Source organism: Pleurodeles waltl, chromosome 1_2, assembly GCF_031143425.1.
Source record: "Pleurodeles waltl isolate 20211129_DDA chromosome 1_2, aPleWal1.hap1.20221129, whole genome shotgun sequence".
NCBI lineage: Eukaryota > Metazoa > Chordata > Amphibia > Caudata > Salamandridae > Pleurodeles > Pleurodeles waltl.
The window spans coordinates 481,630,914-481,656,927 of record NC_090437.1 but is presented as its reverse complement, the minus strand read 5'-3'; the positions used below and the strand labels follow the sequence as shown (position 1 = coordinate 481,656,927).

Here is a 26,014-nt window from a genome sequence, read left to right as displayed (position 1 = left end):
GAGCTCAGACCCTGTTTTAGGTAGTGGAGTCTGCTTAATGCTTTGGATTAGAAGCAACTGAACAAAGTCGAACCAGCAATTTTCCCTTCTTCTTTTGCCATCTCCCATGATTTGGCTAAATATGGCTACACCGCCAATCACTTCTGGGTCATTATGATTGTCGAAAATTACAACAGAGCTGTAAGACGAACTCTCGCATCTCGCGCATGCCTCAGGCTGCCGCAACAGTTAGGCTAACGGTCTTCTCTATAATTATAATCTATAGCACAAGTATGCTGCCTGGGATGGGAGTTCAATACCCCTCTGTATCTCAATCTGAACAAAGTGCCCGATGACACCGAATATAAGCATTTACAAAACTTAAGATATCCTGGCGCAACTATTTAAAAAAAAAAAAAAAAAAAAAAAAAAAAAACTTACTGTTCAGAATCATAGTAGTCCATGCATTTCTTTTTCTTGTTGTAGGCAGCGACCCGGAATGGGACAATTTCAAGTGCGATGAGGCCGGGAGCCATTGTGAGAACTTTAGCGCCATGAGTTGGTTCATACAGATCCTTTCCAGTCTCTGGGTGAGGCAAGCCTGCAGGATCCCGGCCGACGATGTAAAAATTGGCTCCCGCTACCATTCTCGCTCTGCAGTGCCACTGAACCTAAATAAAAAAAAAAATATTAAAGTAAACAATAGAACACGATTTGTATCACTGATAAAAGGCAGATCTTCGATTTTGCTGCATCATTTTATACAAAATACACCCAACCCTACTGGCCAGTGATCACATAATCAGATCTGCAGACATTTCAGACTGAACGCCTTCAAAGTACAAAAAGCAAATTAAAATCTCAGCGAAAGGTTGGGTTTACGCCCTCTGTAAATCCTACACCTGCGGGGAAGGTATAGTAGCAACCATGTCCAATCATGCCGGATCGACAAACCCCGCTGTTTGGTGGAAATTAGGTATACCCAGCAAATCAGATAAGCAAACTGAGAAGAAAATATGCTTTCAGTGTTATTGGTTTTAGACACCTGAAAAAAATGCGTTACTATAAAGCAAACCAGGAACAGTTACACCAGCTGGCACAAATGAAAGAACAGGCAACGGTGGCCTTAATACAACACTTCTAGCTACTATGCAGTTTGTTAGTAAATAGACTGAGCCAACATCTAAATGTATCAAAAGAAATTGCGAACACAGCAGGCTAACTGGCAATGCACAAGTAATGGTAGAGTTACTTTGCATGTGGGCAGGACAACCTGGAGAAACAGTGCTTCCTATAAATTTAAAATTCTTCATTCAATGAAATGTACATTAAGAGACTGCTGGAATGCAAGCTGCATTTATGCCACTTACTAATGAAAGACAGCAACGAAGATTCAATCAATAATGGAATTTAAAACGTACTATATGAATAACCAATGGGGAGAGAGGAAAACAAACTGTTGATGTGTCAGGATATGCCCTCCCTTATTTAATCAGTGCACTCAAAGAGTACCTGACACCCGAAGCTTTGGAAAGGGCAAACCTGAGCACATCAATGTGGCAGCTCACATAAGAGCTATTGGCTTAGATGTTTTTCTTAACATGGACAAAGGGCCTACACCCATCGAGGTGGCCTGCTTCATCACTTGGTCTCTTCTCACCATGGTAATCCAAACGTTACCATGGTGGGCTTCCTCTAGAGCTCAAGCTTTAGGTGTCCAGTACTACATCTAGAGCGTCCTGGCATATCTCAAACTTAACTCTCTAGGCCACAATCATGAGGGAATGATACCAGTGATCATACACAAGTTACATACATTCTTCACTGTAGGCACTAACATCAAGAAGCCAAATCAGCAAGTGAATCAATCAAACTGCCTATGAACCAAAGACTAACGAATGACCGCGTCATACCCCTTAAGATTACTAATGCCTTTTCTTCAACCTTTTAAAAAAATCATTTTTTACTTTCTCTTTAAACTAAGATATGCTTTTAGAATGTTGGTTTCAAGGCCTCCACAGCATTTTGATCCCATCACAAGATGTTACTGAATCTAGATACTGAGTAATACAAGGAAGTGTATGGATGGAAACAATACTTAGAAACCAGAGAACCAAGAACTACAATAATTTGTTTTTTAATTGCTTGTATGTGGATGTACTACTACTACTACCACTTTCTATCAACCTGTAAAGGCTGGACGGCTTAGCCACCATGCCAGAATTCAAAGCCGTACTCAGCAGGGTTAAAGTGATAATGTGCATCAACTGCAACATTACTGGCTGTAGGTGAACCAATGAATGACAATGAACCTTGGCTAGATCACTCCTGCTATGCAAACTGATGCTATTAGAAATAACTATTCTCATCTGGTGATAAATTTCAAATACTTATATAACAAAAGAAAGCCAATGTATCCTTGCTCTCCCAAAAAAATTGATTTTTTTTTTTCAATTGTTTGAAAATAATTATATATATATATCTACATTTAATCAAGTAACGGATACAGGACATGGTCTATGTACTGCCAATTCATTTGCAGGGGTGTGGAATTCAGTAAAATGTCTACTTGTCCATGGGGCAGGTTGCTTCATAAATCTACTTGTCCTGAAAAATAATCTACTTGCCCCTTTGGTGCCATGTAGTATGGCAACCAATTATGGCAGCAATCTCACTATACAAGAGATCTAAAAATAGCCTCTCTCATTATGTCAGGACTAATACTATGGTACATTTTGAATACTAGCAATTTCCTTATATTGCACCTTTCCGCGGAACTACATGATGGGGCTGGAGGTATGAGAAAGCAATAGTTCCTGGGTTGGAATGCCCATCTGTGTAAACGTTTTAACTGCATGTTTTAAGAGTTTTCACCAGCTCTTCTCTAATGTTCTCCTATTAAGAGAAAGGTTGGAAATTTACTCTTGACAAGGGCAGAAGTAAAGCTTCTTCCAGGGTTGGGAAAAAAGTGGTTGGAGGGAAAGTGAACTTGTAAAAGCTCACCAGATTTTCGCATGAGCAAATCTACACATGCTTATTTGCTCATGCGTAAATACAGTTCACAAACATTTATTAGGAGTATGAGTTCCTCGTCTACTTATTTAAATTGTTGTAAATTAATGAAATATGAAATCTGCACTAATGCAAAGACCTATACCATGGGTCCACTTTCGTGATGCTGTTCTGCTCTTTCACAAGGAGCATATTGGCACACCGAATAATTTTGTTCAGAGCCAGTAACTATTGTGGCAATGGGTGCTTTTTGGGACCAAGGAATATTTACGTTTTTTTGCCAATGTTTGCTACAATAGTTAGGGCCTGGCAGCTCCCACAACAGCAAAGATTGACCAAAACCATGTCAAAACAAGACCCGCATTGAATAAACCTAACGACTGACTACCAATGTCCGATCTGTTGGTTTTGCCAGTGCTCGTTTATTTATGTTTCCCATACTCTTACTGTAAGTGTTTACACTGATTTTCAATTATGAATATTTTTTGGAAATACAAGCATGCATCAACACATTTTACTAAATGATGCTTCAAAGAAATGGTACCTAAAATTTCACACTAGTTTAGCTAAACGTTTTTTTCCTGGTTGCATTTTGCGTGTGAACATTTTAATCTGAAAGCTTTCAAGCTCCAGCATATATTTGCATCTAATCAGAGAGCATTATGTGAGCATTATATGTAGCCTCATATAGTTAACTTTACAAACGTGTGTACACATTTTTTTTTTTTTTTTTATTGTAACCACTCTCAGTGGTGCAGTCTTGAGTCTACAACATGTATTGAGAGCTCTTGCCCAAATAAAGGCTTTACATTAATGAACTATAAACACAAGTCCAAACATCATTAACATATGGACCCAAACATTACCTCAACTGCAAACAATTCCTTTCCCTGCTCCATTATGTGGTACTGGAAGCCAAAGAGGTAGTGCTGCAGGTGGGTGGGCCCACTTGTCCTAAGGACAAAATAAACATGAAAACTTGTTGTCCTTGACCCCAAACAATCTGTCCTGGGCGTCGTGCTGTAGGAAATCCACACCCCTGCATTAGTTTTTACATTTTATTTTTAAGTGGTGGCCAAACTTACAAAAAAACAAGTGAAAATCAAAATTATCAGTCCTTACCTAATATTCCAAGGATCACAACATTATAATTGCCAAATGTACAGTAAATGCCATACAGGGAAAATTCCAAAGGTAAAGGCTGCATCATCTTGTTAAATAAGTATGCGAAACCTAACCCCAGACGAGAATACCTTTATGTCTAATATGTTAGTTTATTCGTAATTCCTACGGGCTACAGGGAGCATCCTATGCAACTGATTTATTAACTGAGGCACAAGGAGAGAAACCACATTGCCCAGACGTGGGTCCCTTGCCCACACTGAAGATGCCCAGTCATGTCTAAATAGGTCTTGGGTTGCTTCGGTTGTGATTCGGATATGACCTGGCTTTGCAGCTCAGGCTGGATTGTTCCTATTGGAGCAGGACCAAACCTGATTTGCATTTGGCTGCGCCAAATCTGAAGAGGCATGGTGGGCAAAAGAATGACGTTTTGGAGTGCCACCTAGGGCGATTGTCTGTGATTAGAATTATTGCAAGCATTCCTCCCATCAACTTTTGTGTCTTTGGTTTCTGGAACAGACTTTGGGCCTGATTTGGAGTTTGGCAGATGGGATATCCCTTCACAAACGTGACAGATTTCCCATTCGCTGTATTGCAAGTGCCATAGGACATAATGCATTTGTTTGACAGTGGATGGGATATTAGTCACATTTGTGACTGAGTACCCCGTCCATCGAATCAGTCCCCTGGTATGAACTATCATGCAAATCTAAACAATGCTTTACTGTGGAATATACCTGAGAAACAGGCCAGGTAAATTGGCTGGATTTTCCCAAACCCGTTATTACAGACACAGCAGGTACCTGTAACTGGGGGTGGTACTGAACCATTACAAGTTGTATCTTTAGGGTCCATTAATAAATGAGACAATATCATGGGAAATCGTAATTCTGGGTCAGATTCACCCGTAATTCTTCAGTTTGGGCGGATTTTGACCTAGAGATTTTGCCTACTTAAAGTCCTTTAGCAGCCGACAACACTAGATTAAACTTAAGAGATCTGGTGTGTTCTTATGGATATCATGATTTGGAGGGAACTATTAACTACTGATATTGGCCCCCCAGTGAAAATATGAAGCCCCTCGTAATGAAGGCCTAGAACAGCTAGCCAGTACAGAGCTCTTGATATCGCATGCCTGCACCCGCAATGGAGTAGGTCTAAGTAGGTTAGTTTGGTACCCAAACTTCAAATGCAGAAAGCACAAGAGCTGACAGAATTTGGTGGATCAGTACGGTAAGAAAAAAAAATATTTAAATGAAAGTAAAATGAAGGAAAGTCAATTTAACGCAAGAAAAAAAAATCCACAACAGAGTGGCAGCAATTCTCAGATTGCTTACAAAGGGAACAGAAAAAAAAATGCCAAATGCAAAAGCTTACGTTTATACAATTATGCAAATGTAATTCCGTCTCCCACGGTCTTGTGAGCTGAAGGAATCCCTCTTCCCTCAAGTTCTATTAAATGCAACACACTTCCAAATTAGTTGATAGTGGGAAGGTGGCAGGAGACAGTCTTACAGTTTTCAAAAGCATAGAACATCTGATCAGATTGATTCATTTTATAGCACCATACTCTAAAATGCATGTCTGTCTGTAAGGAGAAACATATCTGGTACTTGTTGACCAGTACTGCACTCACTCAAGCCATGCTAGAAAGTGAAGTCAAACTTCGAGCAGGTAGGAGGAGAAGACCTCCTGTGGGGAGGTGTGTGGAAAAGAAGGATCTGAATACAGATTCTGTGAGTGAGTAGGGGTCTACAGCAGATATTTAAAGCATGGACAATTTTGGATAGCTGCTTCAATACAGAAGTCTCTCGACCCTTCTGGGCCTTAGAATCCCTTGTGTGTTACAATGATGTTCAGACGTGAATGGGGTGCAGTTTGACAACCTCCACTTACCTAGCAGAAAAAGGTTGAGGATGAAAGTTTATTTCATGAAAATCACAACACTGACTTCCAAAAACAATTCTGAAAAGCTGAAAAGACTTTTACAGCTAGAAACTAGCCTACTAAGGCAGGGAGCCTAACGGCAACCGTTTAAAAAAAACACACACTCAACCCGGGGACTTATTTCAACTTGTGCAAACCATTTTGTTTCTAAATTCAGGTTTCAAAGTACTCACTTGAAATTGTCACACGTCTATTCTGTGCTTCAGTTTAATATACTTTTCTCGGTTGGAAATATTACACAATGCAAGAGGCATGCTACAAAAAGGGTCATGCAGACCCATAACGAGATCAGACGGCATGCATCGCTGTTTGCTGATCAGACAACTGGGTTTAAAACCTCAGAGAATGGTCTTGAATGGGGTGACTCCCTTCAGCTGCATCCACAACCTATGCACCTGCTTACGAATAAAAATCAGGCAGACATCAATTATTTGCAAATCCAGCCTCAAACATTGGGAAGTTGCTCAGGAATTGGCCAAGAATAAAAGCTAGGTACATTTACTGCCGAAAGAACACAAGGGACATTTTGAATCTGGCGTGGCTTCCTTAGTACTGGAAACAATTCGTTTTCTAAGGAACATTCTGCTAATATTTCAAAAAAAGGCAATAAACATGCAAGCAAGTATGTTCTCACTAACGTGGAATAGATTAACCGACCAGCTCCCTGTTCAAATTGGCTGCTCGCATAGTAACCTCACATCTGAGCACAAAATGGAGTTCACCATCTGATCCTCCGATCTTGTTAGTACTTACGCTGATGTGGATAAAAAAGAAAAATACGTAAAGCACCAAGAAAATTCAAGTCCCAGAACAGGTCCAATGCAGGGCACTGAAGATGAAAAAACAGGAGGGATAGAGAAAAAAATTAACTATGTGTTGTGTTGAGGAGAACACCATAAAAATGAGAACAGGAATGATGCGTCAAAAATGGTTTAAGATTTGACAACTTCAAATTCCTTCCCCATCCAGACAAAGTGTGAACATGTTCAGGTGGCTTCATCTGCCTGCACGTCAGATACTGATCTGAAATCAGGACACTGGGAAGGGTTGCTTCCCTTCCAAAAGACCGGTAGTGGTGCCTGAATGACACGCGTACAAAGCTGAGCAACGTCTAAAACCGAGTGTACTATTAGCAGATTGGGAAGTTCTGAGCAGAAGTGCCAAGACTTGCCTTTCGCAGTATTAAGGAAAACAGAAAAACCCTGTACACGTTTCTGATTTGTTATCGGATTCTTAAAAGAACTATACAATTGACCACACTGGAGTCTCGTTAAGTGTGCCACATGCAATATGACTACGGGCCTGACTTAAAATTTGACAGTCAGTTTCGCCATCACAACATGCAAGATTTCTTGTCTACCCTGTTAAAAGTGCGGCACCTGTAATAAGACAGACAGGATATCCGTGATGGAGTAACCCATCCCTCAAACTCTGTATCAGGTCCTGTGTCACTTTTGTGCTCCTAGCGCCACAAAATCATTTGATCAAACCTGATTTTAAAGAGGTATGTTGCTTTTTAATGAACACATTCTTCTGCTCAATAGCAGTTAAAGTTTGGGACACTTTACAAATCTGATGATTTTTTTAAAAAAATCGGTACGCAATCAGACCTGCTTCATTGTTCTCAGAAACTATTGATCATTGCTCTGTGCACAATATTAGCACTTAGAATGACTGTTTTAAGAGATAAAATATAAATATATAATTTCAAATTGTTCTCACATCTTGTATTTTCTTTTTTTCTTCTTCTTTAACTTAGTATCTATAAGGTTTCATTGTAATTGACGTTAAACTAAACTATTAAATAAACATTTTCTCAGATAGTAAAGCTTTTCCTTTAATTCAGCAAAAACAAAAGGATTTCAAAAAAAATAAATGAGGTGCAAAGGAACAATGCCACCAAGGCAGAGAAGGCTAAAGGTTTTAGCTGAGACTACTTGGCAGCACAATTCAAGACCAAAAAAATATGTAATCTTGGTTTCGGGTGTGCATGGTTGATATCAAAGAATATTTGACTACAGGTGAGACACAGAGCTAGCCCCAAGAACGGTATTACAGCTGGTGGTGCCAGATACGACAATACCCCCCTCCCAAAAATGACCTTCTCCTTGGATTCCCTCACTTACATCCGGCAAAAGTTCCCCTTATTTCTCCTTAGCCCCCCTCTCACCTACATTTCATTTTTTTTTTTATTTTTTTTGTTTTTAAGTCTGGCTTTACAAATAGGTATGTGCATCTACACAAATTAACTCTTTTTAACCAACGTTGGGAATAGATAATACATAATGAAAGAATGGGGGTCAAAAAACAGTGTCTAAACCTATTTTATGCAGTTTGCATGCAGCTCTTTGATAAGTTCCTACCAGTCCCTGTTCTGCATGAAGAATGTATCTCACGAACTGCGGTACCAAAAGGATCTTTGTGACAAAAGCAGCTACCCACTTAGCCATGCACATAAAATACATATCTGTGAACTGCACAGTAATCGCTCTTTGCAGGAGGCATATTAACCCTCTGTGCTACTTTATGGCGAGTCAAAACTACAACCAGAAAAAACACCCCTCTAACAGGAACATTAATCATAAGAATTATTTTAACATTTTTATTTCTGCCTAAAAGCTGGACAAACTGTGAAGCAGTTGTTTTTAAATCGTCAGCTATTGCTAAACAAAGTGACCCTCAGGTCAGCATCTCCCACTCAAAGTCAGCGCCCAGTGCGGCTGCACCAGTCGTGCTGCCCTAAAACCGGCCCTGGTGAGCCCACATGCTGCCATCTTTTACTCAGAGGTGGAAACAGTACAGTCCTCATTGTTAACCAACCAGACTTTTTTCCACCAACCGTACAATCTCTCTTAACGTCAAATTAAAAACCTCTTGCTAAGAGGCTGAGACTAGAGTAACAGTTCCAATGCAAAAGACCACATATCATGGATTTGCTTTTCAAGTCAGTGTCGACAATTTTACTTGAGAAGAACTTGAATGGATTTCTGCACATTAAAAGCTGAAGCCAACAGCAAAGAAAAGACAGTAAAAGTGCCAGCAGAGGAGATCTAATAGGACAAAGACCTCACAGTCGGCTAACAGGAGAACAGATCACTACATCAAAGCCGGGAAAACAGACGAAAATGACTAATAATGACTGCAAAAAATTAAGAGAACAGGGGGAAAATAAAGCATGACTCTCAGGCAGGCGTTTTAACGCTAGAGAAATCTGATCTAAGTTGGAGCAAAGCTGCTGGGAATTGTGGGAGCCATCTTCATGTACTAGGACCCACGTTATAAAGTATGCCTGCAAAAACTGATCAATGTATGGCTTAAATGTTAGAGCTAGGCTTCAGTGTGTGATGCTCTGAAATAATTCAAAATAAACGATTTCAAATGGAATGAGGTAGAAAGGGATTAACTTGACATTGTGCGAGTGAGATAAATGGGTGATACACGAGATTGTTATGACAGAAGACTGTACCACAAAATGAATAAACACGAAGGACAGGAACTTGAAAACAAAGTACGTTGTCCGCCCTTCGTAGAGAAGGCAGCGGTTGAATACTTCTGTGAAACCTGCATGTTTTTGAGGTCTTTCTAGAAGAAGTTAACATTTTGTCCAAGGGAGCCTGAAGTTATCTGACATTACACATTATGTTTTCTTTAATGAGTCCAAAGGATTGATTTCACTTAACTCCCACGCCTACGGACTAAAAAGTCATATGGTTTAAACACAGCTTTGACGATTCGAGGCCTGGGACAGGACTTGTTTCTACAATTAAATCATGTCCACGTTGATAAAGACAGCTCACTTCGGTCCACTTTCAAAACTGGATGGGACGTCAATCAAGCCCTGAAATCAGTCCATTGCACCATGGGACAGAAAGAGAAATTCTAAGTGCCCTGTATGTGAAAACTCGGCCCTGCTTACACAACTGCATGTTGAGAACTGTTCGATTAGCATCTCTTGTGCAGGCGTTCATCGTTCTCCCTCCTTCATCACCTCTAAACACAAGAGAGCACTACTTAACTTTAAAAGAAACGTTCAAGGGCGGAAAATGTGAAAATGTCTCAAAAGTCACAGTATCTGCCAAATACGGACGACACATTTTAAAGAAATTGTAAGTGTCATTTCCTTGGAGATAATTAGCTTTTAAAGAGTGCGCAGGGAAAGTTCAGGAATCAGTCTCTAATTAGAGGATTACAATGGTGTACAACTGGTAGTAATTTCTAACAGGTGCACAGGAACTCGCGCTAGAATCGAAACGCTCGTGCTGGCGGATGTTGCAGCCCATCTGGATTCTACAGCTCGTGCTAACACTTTTACACCACAGATATGCGATCTCATCGGCACGTGCTGTGCACATGTGGGATGAGCGCCATTTCATTTCCCCAACTCTCGCAATTTAAATTCCTGGAGAATATCCCGGTTTAAAAATCAAATCAATAACACTGTTCGACTAAACGAAAGGCGGCGCGTCTGGCACACGGTAGGTTTTAGGAAGAAAGAAAAAAGTATAATTGTAGATAACGTATACAACTGTTAGAATCTGTCATAAAGAAACAGGATGTATAGGCAGGTGGCCTACATGATGTATACAAATGAGGCGGTGGTTGACAAAAGTACGTTTCGCACTGCGTGTGTTATAGATTGGTTTGTTTTAAATTACCAGTAGGGTTCTCCTTCCATCATCTGCGCGCGCTTTACTATCTGCTGAACTCCCATTGACATTCTGCTCCTGCAGTACAGTTCCCTTGGCTATGTATTTCACTCAACTGCACCAGGAACAAGCATTTACAATGCAACGGGTCTCGCGTTTGCTCATGTTGGAGCTGATCGCGTCCTAAACTCTTAACCCGACTTTTCACCTATCGGGCAAAAGTGCATTTATGTACATAAGCCGAAAAAGTGAAATCAAGTATGTAAAGCGCTGGACTTCTGCCAAGCGAGATCGCGCTCGTAAATTAGAGAAACAAAAGTCCACGAGCCCGATGGAAAACAGCGAGCCTCGCATGTTTTCTGTACTTGGTCGCTGCGCTGGAGAAGGGCTAGCCACCGGAAAAGGCATGAGGTATGCGTGCCTTCGACTAATGAAAGCAAGCAGATTTTATTAGGGAAGCCCACGAACCAATAAAAAACACTGACGTGAAGTTGACAGGGCTCTGAGACCTTTTCTGAATACAAAAGAGTCTCGCAGGCTCGACCCTAAAAAGCAGGAAAGGAGACGTAAATAAAGAGCGGTCTAAACTGCAGTGACGTCTCAATGGTGAATTAGTTCCAAGGAGATTAAGATCACCATAGTGGCCTTGGTGGAAATGGATGAAGCTATCTATACGACTAGAAGATCAACAAGTCATTGCCCTTGTACTCAAGTTTGAGGTCCATGGATGCATGAGTGGTCTGGGCATTTTCTGTTGCTTGTTTGCAAATGAGCCTTTTTGAGGGAACACCCAGTAATGCATGGGACCCTTAAACCACCATTTCCTAATTTCAAGCAACATTCTGTTCTAAGCACCTATTTCAGCATTCTGCAAACCTGGCAGGTGGACTACTGGGATCATCAGATTTCTGGTAGAACATCTTGCTTCTGTGTGCGAGTTTTCAACCCCAGGTTGACCTGCCCGTGTACTGCCCTAGGCTGCAGAAGATTAAATGTGGTATTTATCTCTTGCGGTGACTACGTGTCTTGGACCATCTACAGGCTCTTGTGTGCTTCGAAATCACAAGGTTCATCACTACGGCTTGTGAAGGCAACTACTGATGTACCAGCACTCCTCTCAGTAGGTTCTCTTTAGAGGGCCCCACTGTGGAGCCTCCGAGTCAGTTGCTATTGTACCTACAGTTTCTTCACCCGCTTCACTGACATTTAACTCCTCTCATCCGCTAGACACTGTTGGAGCAAGATGAGACAAGGTGGAGCCTTGCATTTGACACAATGATCACACAATGCAGCTCCTAATAGGTGGGGTATGATGTGCGGTGAGATGAAGGTTAGATGGGTGAACATATTTTCCATGAGGTGCACTCCTCACCGTGAAGCACAACAATCTGTGATGACTCCTTCCTATTGGGATGTTGAAGCACGCACCCTGCAGGCGAGTCTCGGCTTTACACTGTCACGGATATTTCTTAGGGACTCCCACAGCATGTGAGGTTTCACCGAGGTGGAGGGCGATCTTCTGCTAGGTGTTCTTTAACCTTTCCTCACCAGCTCACACTTGTTTCCATCCTCGTCTCTCCCTGCACGACCCTTCACATTCCTTCAAGGTGACTTTAATCGCCTCAGGATTGGAGACATTGTGATACAGTTTTGATATTTTTTTGGCCTGCACATTCTTGTCGTAGTTCACTTGTTCTGCACAGTCAGCATTAAGAGGAGTTGTTCGTAGCTGTGAAATGGATTTGGGGGAATGTTAATTAATTTTCTAACCAGTGGGCATATATTCTGAACCAGCACTTCACAGATGTCGATGGGTGTAAATATTGTTTCCAGCTTCCTGACCCCCAGGTCTCAGTGGATGTCTACAGTTCCTGTAAGGCAAGAGACACAGGCCGTGCAGATGTTGATATACACATTTTACTTACGAAGAGCGGCTCAATTAGCTAAACGTTGTTTGATCAACAGACTCCGTGGTCTGCTTCAGACAGTGTGCAGGTGCTTTAAAGTATTACAAGAGAAACCGTCGAATCACATTTGTTTAATTGTGCTAACCACAGAGGGTACTGGGAGAAAAATCTATTTACATACACCTCTTGGGTCAACCTCCCACAAAATAATTTTACTTTAAGGTATGTTAAACCATCAGGAATGCCGGCATCAGTATGCAAAGACAATAGAAAACGTTTATTAAGAAAACGTTGCACTAGGGTGACTAGCACTGAACGGGGAAAACATTTTAGACAAACTTATTTTCCTCACGATTTATTTGGCCCTCAAATGCCATCAGAAAAAAAATATTACGCGCAGAGCTGTTTATCTAGGCTTAAAAATTGGAATGGAGATCTTCCCTTCAACGTGCCTAAAATAAAACTCGATTCTAAAATTGTACATGTAAAGCAACATCAAGGTATTCTCTCCCAACTGTCGATAAATGGCTATTCCTAGGCCTGCACGAGGTACGAGTGTGTTCTGATCCGAGTTTAGAAGCCAGGCGATCACATTTTTTTTCACATAGTAAATAAGAAGGGCATGACTCATTGCTTTATGTAGCAATAAAGAGGAACAAAGTTCCAAATGGAAAACAGGCCACACAGACTGTAGGACCAGCATCCATCAAACCTTTGAGAACGCGCTGGCAGGAGGGAATAAAACCTTTAGCTTTGCAGTTGTTATTAGAAAGGCTCGGGAATACTCCGCAGAGCTTGCTGTAGTGTTAAAAGATTACTCTTCTTTTAAATTCTAGCCTCAGGCTTCACAATGTTAAGGTATATTTGTGTTCAATTTCTAGATATAGGAAGTGGTCTCAATACTTGCTACTTGTAAGTTTTTTATAACAAGCATTTGCAATGCAATAGGTCTCCCATTTGATTGAGTAAGAGCTATTGGCACTGTAAATTCATAATTGGAATTTTCTTGTCCCATAAATTGGTCAACCCGCCTTATAATTTCGACTTTTCCTAACAATAATTACAGAGGCCATGCATATAACTAAACCACTTCCATTTACCTTCTTCCTCTATCTGCAAGAAAAATGAAAATGTTGCCATTTAGCATCCTAATTTAAATCTGCCATGCTAATTCCAATAGAATATCATTTTCAGCAACCCACCATCAGAGTTTTAGGCTGGCCAATAACTACACAAACAAAGACACAAGACAGCCACAAAGGAGAAATAAACTAGAACAGTCACCCAAACATATCCAGAGTATTCAAACTGTAACAGTGTAATAAGGATGTTAAATTGGCCCGAATCATGGTCATAACTGTAATAAGGAGAGATTATTACAACATATACAATTAACATATAAACCTTTATCAGAAATAAACTTTTGGCATTAGACTGCAATGCTCAAAACAGCCCCTAGAGGGCAACAGAACAAAAATATAATTTGTGAGAAACATGGCCACGTAGCCATGTTGTTAGTCCCTAGAGGTCATAATCCCAAGATAAAAAAAGGAGATAGCAATGCAGTGTAAACACATACTTAGCCCTTGGAGGGCGTTTATAGGGCTAGCAGGCCTACTGCAATGATATTGCAACAAGGCCTTTAAAACAAAACCTCTCTCAGCTGTAAAACAAATGTTCTAGCCATGAGAAAGCTTAAAAGACACTGAGTGGTGGGAGAGGTTATTATTTTGGAGTCCCCGCTAACAGTGTGTGGACCCAGACATGATGTATACAGGAAGAGTGTGTCGAGCTGACCGTTTTGGTGGTGGTCCCGATGTCCTAGGACCACCACAGGCAGTGTTATGAGCAAAAATGTTTTGTAAAAGTAAGGCCCTGCAAAGCATTATGGGTCATGCTTCCTTGCCACGATTTTAGTATGTTGATATGACTGCAATGCTTAGAACAGCCCGAGAAGACATCAGAATGAAAATAGAATTTGTAAGAAACATGGTCCTATAACTATATAGTTAGCCCCTAGAGGGCATAACCACACAAAAAGAAAATGGCAATAAATAATGCAGTGTAACCATATATTTAGCCCTGAGAGTGTGTAGTTCATTACACATTTTCAGGGGTATAAGGCTTATAGCAATGATATTACAAACAAGGCCCTTAAATACAAGCTATTCCCAGCTGTAAAACAAAAGTTCCAGCCATGAACGCACTTAGACACTGAATGGTGAGAAGGGTTATTATTTTGGGGTCCGGACCTAGAAATTACGTAGACAGAAATATTCTGTTATGCTGAACGTTTTGGTGGTGGTCCCATCATCCTAGGGCCAATACAGGCTGAGTGAGCAAAACTGTATTGTAAACATAATGGCCTGCAAAGCATTATAGGGTGGGTTTCCCTAGTGCAGTAAACGCTGTAGTGTTGGCTCTCTCGCTGTGCCGGGAGAGAGCTTTTGCTTTTAAGATTTCTGTTTTAGGTAAAGCATTTACCAATTTCAAGTGTTTTAAGGGGGAGAGCCAAAGAAATGACTCGGATTAGGTAACTGTGAACAATGTTCTCCAATACTGCAGATCGAGTTTGCGCTGCTATGCTTGTTCACGCTATGAGCACCATGGCAGTCATGCAGCACAAAGGGGAGAGACCGAAGGAAATAAATAGTTCACCCATGCTGAAGTATATCGGCAATCTTGCAATAATCCATGTAACAGGGGCAGTGTGCAAGGCGTGACAAAAACAGCCTTGAGGTGGGACAAGCGTAAAGCATTTACCAATGACATCAAGTGATTTTTGTGAGATGGGCGTGGTTAAAAGCCCACAACACTTACAACAGGTCAAAGCACTTGCGTACTCAACCTAAAAAGGATTGTAAGTTACAAGAACTCTTCTTTGAAGAGTGCATCGGGTTTCAAGGACTAGAACAGCTTTGTCTTAAGAATTCACTGCTTTTACTGTCACAATCACATCTGCAAGGAGGGTCATTGAGATCTGCTCTGATCCTTGACCTATATTATAAACAAAGCAAGCCTAGAAAAATCATAAAAATGTTACTAGACCTGCAGGTCGAGTACCTTGAATAATCTACTCGACCTAACTGTAATGTAGTTGACCCGGAAACGGGTCTCAAATTATGTGATCCTAGGCAAGTATTGCATTTTACAGTCACCTTTTTCTTCATTCTCACATATGAGTGCATCTTCAAATATGTGAGTTCAGCATTTCTGCTGTAAAAAATCCTCTTTTGTTTGATTAAATACACTAAACATTTGCTCCATATATAATCAACCTAGCCCACATATGGGGTACACATGGATCCACGCATGACTTGCCTCTTAGTTTACTAATAGCTTCGCCATCAGGGCAGGAGTGTTTCTCAGTTTATGTTCAAGCACTCACTTTTAATAAATATATTACTAAAGCATGATGTGGTAGTGCACTGTCATTTACTAAATTTCCCAAAACCTTCCTACAAACTTGCAGCTTTACTGATAAAACTATATAGTGTATTAACAATAATCTGTGAAATTGGGTTTCAGAAAACATTTATCATTTGCACATCACCAAGTAAAGTGTTCTGACTTTTTTTTTCATCCAATAAAATATTTTTTTCATCACACAGAAGTACAAACAATTGTCTTTCACAGCTACTAAAATATATTTGAAATGTTTGTAAAGTTGACCTAGTTATATAAATCATGTGTGTTATGAAAAACTTGATACCAAAAGGCTTTCATTTCATATAGGTCAGACAGTTCACCTTACAAAATCCTGGAACTCTGCAGTCACAAGGAAAAGTATTAGCATTGCAAGAAGACAAACTGACTATTGGCCTCTGTCTCTGACCACAGAGCAAATGTGACAAGAATAAGTTTTAAAAGCATCTTAATTGCTAATTCAGTTTCTGGCTGAACAGCACACCTGTTCTTTGTCCACAGAGCAAATGTGACAAGAATACGTTTTAAAGGCATCTTAATTGCTAATTCAGTTTCTGACTGAACAGCACACCTGTTCTTTGTCCACTGCCAGAAGGGTGGAGTGAAATCTAAAAATAGCTCAAACTCATAAAATAAAACTCTAGCTGAGTGGTGGAGTAGATTTTTCAATCCCTGTCAGAAAGATTCTGTAAGATTCTGTTCAAATGATCTACTTGTGTATATACTCTTGTGGTTAAAAGAGTCTTTGCATCTGTTAAAGATCACTTGAACAAAGGTTCGCACACATTAATAGCATTGATTCTGCCTGCTGATGAATGTCGTATTGTCTATAGTAGTTATCTTAACTATATAAGCAAAATACAAGATAGTCCATGGCTAGTGCAACTAGGCACAGTGCTTGTGCAACGAGCAGTCTGTGCAATATGTACAGTTATACATAAGGAAAAGTAGCAAGCCCGGCTACACACGTCCACAACAGCTTACAATGGGCAAAACAGTACACATCAAAACTTTTGCCCAATAAGGATCATGAAGATGAGGCACATTAATATGTTTTGATGTTTCAATATGATAACTTGTTATATAATTTAATCTAGGCCAGGTCTTCATCAAGGCAAAGCATGGAAACATGGGGTGGCTGTAAGTATGCTTGGACGTTCTAAAAAGGCATGCTAAGTAACCAAAATGTTTAGAAGCCTCCAAACCTCGACCACTCTAAGACCACTTTTCCTCTCTCGCCACTCAAGTGAAACCCCAAGCACACCCTTCCTTATGAATACAGTTCAGTTAATCAAATACAATTTAATGTCACCCTCTCCCCAAGAAAGTCTTCTTTATTTGTTATAAAGACATAAAATCAGTCACAGCCCTAAAGAGAAGGCAACACATCACCCCATTAGAGGCAAACCAATTTTTAACCATTTCACCAGCAAAAACATCCAACATCAACTACGAACTGAGCTGACATTTTGCCTAAAAAGTGAAAACACTGACCACTAAATAACAGTATTTTAACTTATGAATATGAATTAACACTTTATCTTGAGAGGGGTATTTGACAATCACTAGGAGAGGAAAGGTGACGCTGCTAACAAAAGGAGTGAAGTTATCGCCTGCAGTCAACTGGCAAAATGAGTAAACAAGGACCAGTAACTCCCTCATGTACTTGGTATTTTTAAGTTTAAAGGTTCATGCTCTTGATGTGACAGTTTTGTTCCATCAAAGGTATATCAAAACATGCAACATTCTAGGAGCATCTTGCAATACACTTGAGATGTAAACAAACTACTCCAAATGCTCTCAGATAGTCCTGCTCTAGAAATGCCACCTCTTTAACTGTGCTCAGCACACGTGGCTAGATTCTTGATCGTGTTTAGGGTTCTTGCAACTGGCCATATACATTAATGAAATTGACACATTAGAATACTGACTGGCAGCGGTGCTTTTAAAACAATATGCATAAATATTTGGTAGGATAAATCGGTGCACTTCAGTCCTTCGCTAAACAACACTTTTTATAGTAATGATCTTAAATTGGAACTCTAGCCCTATAAAAGCTTCTACGTACAAGGCACAGCGCCAAGGCAACCTCCATACGGCCTTTCTCCTAGTCTTTTAAGATCTTTCGAGTACAATCACATCTTGTCTTTTAAACTACTTATGCTTCAGAAAATAGAACATTTTAAGACTAAAGTCCCGTATTCTGCATTTGAATCATGTAAGTGATTACCAACTAAAAAAGTTTACAAAACTAAAAAAAAAACAAAAAAAAAACTAACAACGGTTTCACAAACTAACAACGGTTTCAGTGAACAGGCTGATCTTCAGATATGTTTACACTGCCACAAGGTAATTTTTATGTTTACATAAATCAGTCAAATGCAGCGTGCATGGCTCTGGGATGGTCGAGTGAACAGGATAAACCCCCCCCCTCCCCCCAATTTTAGGGGGACTACAGTTTCCATTAAAGAAATTATCAGGGGGGCAGACGAACAAGACTTTCTGGGAAAAGTTTTGTAAGCGGTCAGTCGAACGCACCTGGTTTTCAAGCCATTGATCAAATATGGACGCTTAACTCGCATGCTCTTAAAATCTCAGACTTCAACCTCTCAATTTGTATCCAAATCGATGCTATGTTCTTACAGAAACAAGGCAAAGGCCTCTCTCCTGTCAACGCCATTGCATATTTAAAAATAACCTAATAGGTCGCTTTTAAACTAACATCACATTAAGAGGATGTTAACCGGTATTTTTATGTAAATCTTTATTAGTGAGCAACGTGCATTTTAAGTCCTTTTTGTTTTTCTTCAACTTTTTCACATATTTTTGCTCGTGGGACTCTGGATGGAGTAGAATAATGGTTCCCAACCTTTTGACATCTGTGGACCCCCACTTTAGCAATACTGGAACCAGGGACCCCCACTGAATCATTATTAGAATCTGGGGACCACCCACTGAGTCATTACTGCAAGCTAGGGACATCATCTGTTAAAATTATTCAATTTTCTATGCAGTCGCGGACCCCCTAACGATGCTTTGTGGACCCCCACGGGTCCCTGGACCACTGGAGAACAACATGTCCGTGTGAACAGTAAAGCTGCGTGTGTGCTGCAGTCACATCAGCTGCTCGAGCAGGGTAAACCACTTCACTTTAGAAACTCTACGGAACATAAATTTAGCAAGTATTTCGCGTGACTTTTATGCAAGGGTACACTTTGCGTACAATTTTCATACATCTGACTACCCAGATTTATTTCTCTTAATTTTTTTTTTTGCAAAAATGTACAGATACTACAAATGTGAAAAACAGCTCCAATTTCACCAAGCACTCCAGTTTACTTAATGCCCAAAGAAGCACGATCGTCACTTTACACCACTTTGGAAGAACTTTTTGGGGCACAGCAGCTATTGGGGTGATGGGGACTCTGATGACCATAGTCACCCGTGCACCTTCAGTCAATCCCATCCGTGCCCGAGGGGCACTTGCTACCTAAGATAAAAAACATCTGCCTCTTCTGCTTCCTGTGAGTTTTATCGGTCCATGGGCGAGACCAGCCACGGCCCGAAGAGGCTGGGCAGAGTCCCATATCTGGTATTTTGCCCCTGGCATGGGTAAAAGGAAGGCCCTCGCCCTAAGATCATAAGGTCAGCCGGTAAAGAAGCGCAAAGCCATCTTTCCTGATTTAAAGTTTCATACAAAACGCTGGGGACGATCCATGACAAGGCTGCATTAACAGATTTTCACATTAATAAGAATATGAGGCCAACTTTAGAGCTAATTTATGGGAATAAATGCCCCTTTTGGTAAAGCAACACTGTCCCGGCAACCCCGGCTGTTCAGACGTGGCAGTCCCCACTGGAAAATCATTTGTTGACGAGGCTGATATTCACATGGCTGCTAGGGATGATTAGGTGCCCTCTCTTGCAGTTCACCCACGGGCAATAATTAGCAAATGAGATACTTTTAAGAAGAGTTCAGTGCCCAAAGCAAAATTAGCAGCCTGCAGTTTTAATCCAGATTCTTCGCCAGTAGGCCTCAAAGAGTCTGTTTGATCCTATATTTAAGGGGATGGATGACAGACTGACGACTTTTGAATTGTGGAGTCAGGAAGCTAAGCAGTTACCAATGTTATGAAGTAGCTTCTCAAGGCATATCAACAATGCTTGCCAGGCAGCCCCTGTGGGTCAAGGGGCTCTAGCACATCATAGTCCATGCACCAAAAGCTCACCAGATACCAGGGAAAATTGAGAAAAAAAAATACACAAATGGGTGGGTGCAGACTTCCATGCATAAGCCAAGCCCCCAACCCAACAGAGTCTTTATGCTCTCGGGAGGTTTCCCTAAACCTGCCCAACCCCTCAGTGAGGGAAGGGGGTAAGCCCAATAGACACTAGAAAACAAATCTAACAAAAAAAAAAAAAAAAAAAAAACACAACACAGAGGGTGGCCTCACCATGCATAGGGCCATGTCCCCACTTCAAAAGATGGCATAACAATGACTGGGAAGACTGCCCCCAATCTCCCCTCCCCACCCACCGTCTCTCCTCCCAGGGAAGCAAAAAGCCCACTAAACACCAGGGATTGAATTACTGAAAAATAAACAAAGGGGTGGGGGGAGGGGGCAGGTCATCCCTGCACAAGGCCATGCCCCACCCCAAAAGGAGCCACTTCAGTCTTTCTGCCCCACTGGAAGGCAGAAAGCCCACTAGACACCAGAGAAACTCTTAAAAAATCCCAAAGATGTGGAGGAGGCCCACAATGGCAATAAGGCCATGACCCCATCTAAAAAGGGGGGATATTTACTCCCCCCCAACACACACACAAACGCCTGCTGAACAAAACTAGAGCTAGGAAAGGTCTAAAGAGCTTGGCAGGTATTCACAGGTTCATGCATGGGGTTAAACCTTCTATGGCACAGAATTCTTTCTAAGGCAATCTCTTCATTTTTAGCTTGAAGAAACTGTGAGAAGAGATGGCAAGGGAAGATGGAGTACCACAATTTTCAATAGTAAACGAACCATACAGTAGAAAACTACATGATGGTTGTGATGGAATTTGGGAACTTGACTTAAGTCGATATCTTTTCAATATACTTTGCTCCATCTCTCAGAGCTGATGCCTAAACGCATCTTCCGTTTATACTTATTCCCCACTTGATTAACAAAGAAAATTAAGTTTTCTTTTTTGCAAGTTTATGATTTTTTGATTTTCATCATAAGTAATAAATGCTTTCAAGGCTCAATTTCAATTTTAGCTTGGAGAAAAACTGTTTTGCTATCTATGTAATGCAACAGTCTGAATTCATTTAACAAGCACAACAGCTTAAAGGCCTTTTCAGGGCATTCCAGCTGAGCAGCATCTTCCCAGAAGCTAAACAAGTGATCCACTCAACATAAGTCCCACTCTCAAGTCCAACCTGGACTGTGTACGTCACCAATACAAATTCACTTTCAAAGTCGGCAAAATCAGAACAGTACAAATCATGTCGAGCAAAAAGAATTCAAGAATTACCTCAAGCTATATAGTTCTGAAGCATGGCTCACACCCCCAAAGGAGATTGCCTTTTCTCTAGTTGGCGGCTGAAATTACAAAAATTACAAGTCCAGGAAACGGGTCCCTTCGTCTTGGGGCAAATTTCAGTCTGTGTATGTCAATGCACCTGAAGAACTCGTGACATGCTGTGGTGTCACAACTCAGCAGAGCCCTTAGAGCCTAAACTGCAGTCCAAGCCCGTCTTCAGTGGCTTCACCGCTACAATGCAGCAACGCGCTTGCAGTCTCGCTCCAAGATGGCGGGGGGAGACTGAGCAACCTTTACCTCAATGAAAACGGGAAATACTGCGCAACGGAAGAAGAGAACGAACAGAGAAACGAGCTCATTTTCCATGCTGAGACTGTTTTTTGAACTGGTAGGAAATTATATACAGGGCTCAAAGAAGTCAAAATACTAGCATAAAATGTGCTCTCCTCAGTTCTCCAGTCTACTGCTTCTTTGTGGAAGTTGTGGACACAATCTCTGTATAGGAATGGTAAAGTGAAACACATAGGAGGAGTGGAGGATCGCATAAGGCCGGATTTCACACCTCAGTCTTCACCTGCAATCCACACGCATTAAGGACAGTGCAGACGTTTGCCTGTCACATGTCCACAGAAAGGTGGACATCGCCCAGGCCTTCCCAGTGCTACATAGTGGACAACCCTATGGAGAGCACGTAAGCCCCTGATTGGCCTGCCGTGGTATCCGAGTTGGAGTTTAAAACGGCATATTTCAGAACAGAAATGCCCAGATATCTACTTTTCTACAACTGTACAGAGGAGGGACAAGCATGCATATTTGTAAGGCTTTGTGATGTTGGTATTTGATTTGTGAGGTTTGTTCCAGGGGCAGTTTGATCCTGGTGCTGTCCAGAGCTGGAAGTCAATAAAACTTTCGTGTTTTCACCCTTGGCATGAAGACTCTCTATTACATGTTTCTTTGGGCAACATACTTCTCCATACTCTTTGTGCACCTAAAGATGCAATCTTATCAGGTATTACATATGACTCGAGCACAGCATGTGAGAAATACGGACTTGAAGCAATAATTTACATAGCAATAAACGCTGAAGTGGTGAAGAAACGAATCAAACAGCCAGAAAAAGAAAAAAAAACATAATTGTACCCATTTTATTTTTCCAGCTAAATTTCAGCAAGGGCAACATGCCAGCTTATGAGAGCCAGATGCCACTCATGGTCAACGTCTGCAGTGAGAGAAGGGGAATGAAAAGACAATTATATTAATGTTTAGTCTTCAGGTTTGTTCTCCAAATCTAATTTCCTTTTCTTACTGAGACTGTCCTAACTTTGTTTTGGCATTACTATGCCTAGGGCTGTAGAAAACACAAACGCAGATCTGGATTTAAATGTCAAAACTGAAACAGTGCATCAGATTGTGCATGCCCCAGTGAGTGAAGCCTTCTGGCATGTAGAAGGTAACAGTGCCAACTCTTGTAGAATCCTATGCAGAAAGAAGGGAAGGCGGGAACAAGTACAGCTCCCAATGCCTCATCTCAGCTACTAAATACAAAGCAAAAGGAGGCCTTTTGGAAAGAAATAGACATCCTCATCTCATCTCGCCTTTATGATTAGCCTACAAGGGGTAGTCATAAAGGCATGTATAAGCTCACTTGTGTCTTCAGTGTGGGAGTTACTATCCACTTATAGGGTCAATTAAAGCCGGAGAGCCTTGCACATAAAGGTCAGATTCCAATGCTTCCTAGACAGTGTTTACAACGCCCATACTAGACAGCCCAGAATGAGTTAACCAGGGCTATGAAAGGGGTTAGATGGCTTATTGGGCTCCTAAAGCCACACAGGGCTTGGCAAGCTTGATATGATTTGTTGGAGGAACTGTCTGAGAACGCCGCATATTTACACTCCATCTACCTTCAATGGCTGTAGCCTGGGTGAGGTTGTCCCTTGCGGTGAAAAAGTAAATACCGCTCCTACCTTTCACCAGAGCGCATCAAATAACCAATCTAGAGATGTAAGCTGAGGAGCAGGCGGCCTGTGGGAGGCAGATAGCCAGTGGCGGTTCCTCCGTTTGGGCGGAGGAGCGTCGCCCCACCCCCGCCAGCAGCCGCAGCTGCAAAACCTTTCAAAGAAAACGATAATAAACTATGTTTATTATCGTTTTCTTTGAAAGGGGCAAGGCCATGGGAGTGACTTGCAATGAAGGGGAGTGCTCAGCACTCCCCTTTCACAGCGCATGTGTGTTTGGCCGTCCGTCTCGGACCAGCCAAACACACATGCTTTGTAGGCTCTCTCCAGCCCAGCAACACAGTTGCTGGGCTGGAGAGAGCCTGCACAGGCTCCCAGTCCGCCTGGGAGCGCCCTGTCTGGGCGCTCCCAGCCAATCCGGACGCTGCTATGACCAGCGTCAGGATTTGCGCAGGGCAAGCCAGGAGCCTGTGCCTGCAGTGAGGAGCGTGGAGGGACAGAGGAGAGGCAGGGGAGGTAAGTGATTAAAAAAAAAATGTTTATTCCCTCCTGTGCCTCCCCACCCTGCCCCTTCCGCGGCCCACCAGCCGCTAGTACAGATAGCCTGAGATTAAATGAAGACCAGTATCTGCCACTCGCAGCCTTGCCCAACTTGTCCTCTTCCTTTGCGTCCACTTAAGTTTCTTTGTCCCAGATCTATTCTATGCAAGTTTTCCCAGAGACTTCCTGTCGGGTCAGTTAGACTCACACAGAGCATATCTCAGAAGGGCTGAAAGAGGGCTCCAAGCCAGAAACCACTAACATCTGACCCGTGAATCTTTCATAAAGAAACTGGACATGGACTTTTACTGGGTAGGTGGCTACTAAGGCTCACAGACACAAACCATTCACAAAGAACAAACATTTCACAACCATGTTCCTACTCCACACAGTGTTTTGTAGTGCTTCCCAGTGCACCATGGCTCTAATCCCAGGCTCCAATCATGTTGCACTCTTGTGAATTATGTGAACCATATCTTTACTACACCAGTGTCATTACTGCAATTATTCCTTGCTCCAATTAAAACAAATCAACACCCTGATACAGACAATGTGAAGGGGAATGGCAGCGCAGAATAGCAAACTAACAAAAGGAAACTATCTTGGAGGTTATCGCTCAGCGAGATGGTCAGAGGTTGTACAGTTTTCAACCAAAGGAACATGGTGCACAACTAAAGTTTGTATTTTGAAACACTTTTCCTCTTCAAATAAAATGAGGTTTTTGGGATGCTCACCTTTTGAGCCATTTCAGGGTTTCCAAGGTTGTTTTCCAATCTGACCTTGAAAGCATCAAAGTTTGAGAAAATGCAACCAAGATTTAAAGGTGTGACCTTCGGGATGAACAGCTAATTTATGTCATGCCTTACTTTGTATGGTCCCAGTTAATAAGAAGCAAGGAAACTACCAACAATCACATAAATTAGCAGCAAACTGCGTTTACAGCCACAACTTTGAGACCCATGGATGATATAGGAAAGGGCAATGATTCAATCAATCAGCAATTGTTAAAGCCCGCTACTCACCCGTAGGGTCTCAAGGCACCATGACTGAATACTGGTTGCCTGAACAATGACGAAAAGCAATGACTGAGAATGTTGTGAGAATTGCGAGAATTGCATGAATATCTATATTTGAGGCAAATCATTTCAGATTGCTAAATAACAATGTTTAATACATTTTTGTCCATGATTTCTTAAAGAAAAAAAAACTGCATGAAAATGTAAAATTAAAGTAAAATAACAGATTTTGCTTATAGTCGCTTCAAGTGACTTCAGCAAAGACAAAAAATGCCACAGATTCCTGTCAAAATTGCATTTTATAAAGAGATGGATTAGGAGAGCCATCCCTTCCTAGAGATAATCTGAAATAAATTTGTATTAATATACAATGGAAAGACAATTTAAAACCAAAAGATATCAAGGGGAAGTTTGGGCTGAGCCTTGTGCAGAGTAAAAAATCAAATATCCCTGCATTAATGAAGATTCACATACAAAACAGCAGTACTTCTACCCGTACAAAACCAATTGCAACCATCAAACTAGAATCAACTATGTGACCAGCTAAGGTAACTCAAAACTCCAGTAGTGTGGTAAACCTATTCACCTCAAACACCAAACCTCTATAAACGTGTAATACTGTACACATCATTGTTGGCTGTAGGAGTTCCCACTGAGAATCCACCTAGCACCACAGGACAGGACCACACACAATGTGTTCATACAATACATGGAGGGTGTCAGAGTGGCGTGGATTAGCTTGTGATTGTCTCCAACAGAGTTTCAATTGGTACCAGTCTGTAAGATCCTTGGATCGGGGCGACTGGTGTTCATGGGCAAAAGGGGCGTTGCCCTGTCATCCTCCGGGGAGAGGAAAGATCAGGAAAACAAAGGTAGAGCATCTGAAAATAAATCGTTGCTCTGAGACAGTGCGCTGACTCTCCTGGGTGAACTCTAGTGA

The 26,014-nt window shown here is 41.4% G+C and overlaps 1 protein-coding gene across 1 annotated transcript in view; it reads right to left on the bottom strand.

Moving 5' to 3' along the window:
* The window catches only part of PAPSS1 (3'-phosphoadenosine 5'-phosphosulfate synthase 1), a 340,888-nt gene that overhangs the window by 62,937 nt on the left and 251,937 nt on the right, over window positions 1-26,014 (bottom strand). The window contains exon 11 of the mRNA XM_069241180.1: window positions 421-650. Coding sequence (XP_069097281.1) covers window positions 421-650 — 230 coding nt within the window. The remainder of the gene's footprint in view (window positions 1-420; window positions 651-26,014) is intronic.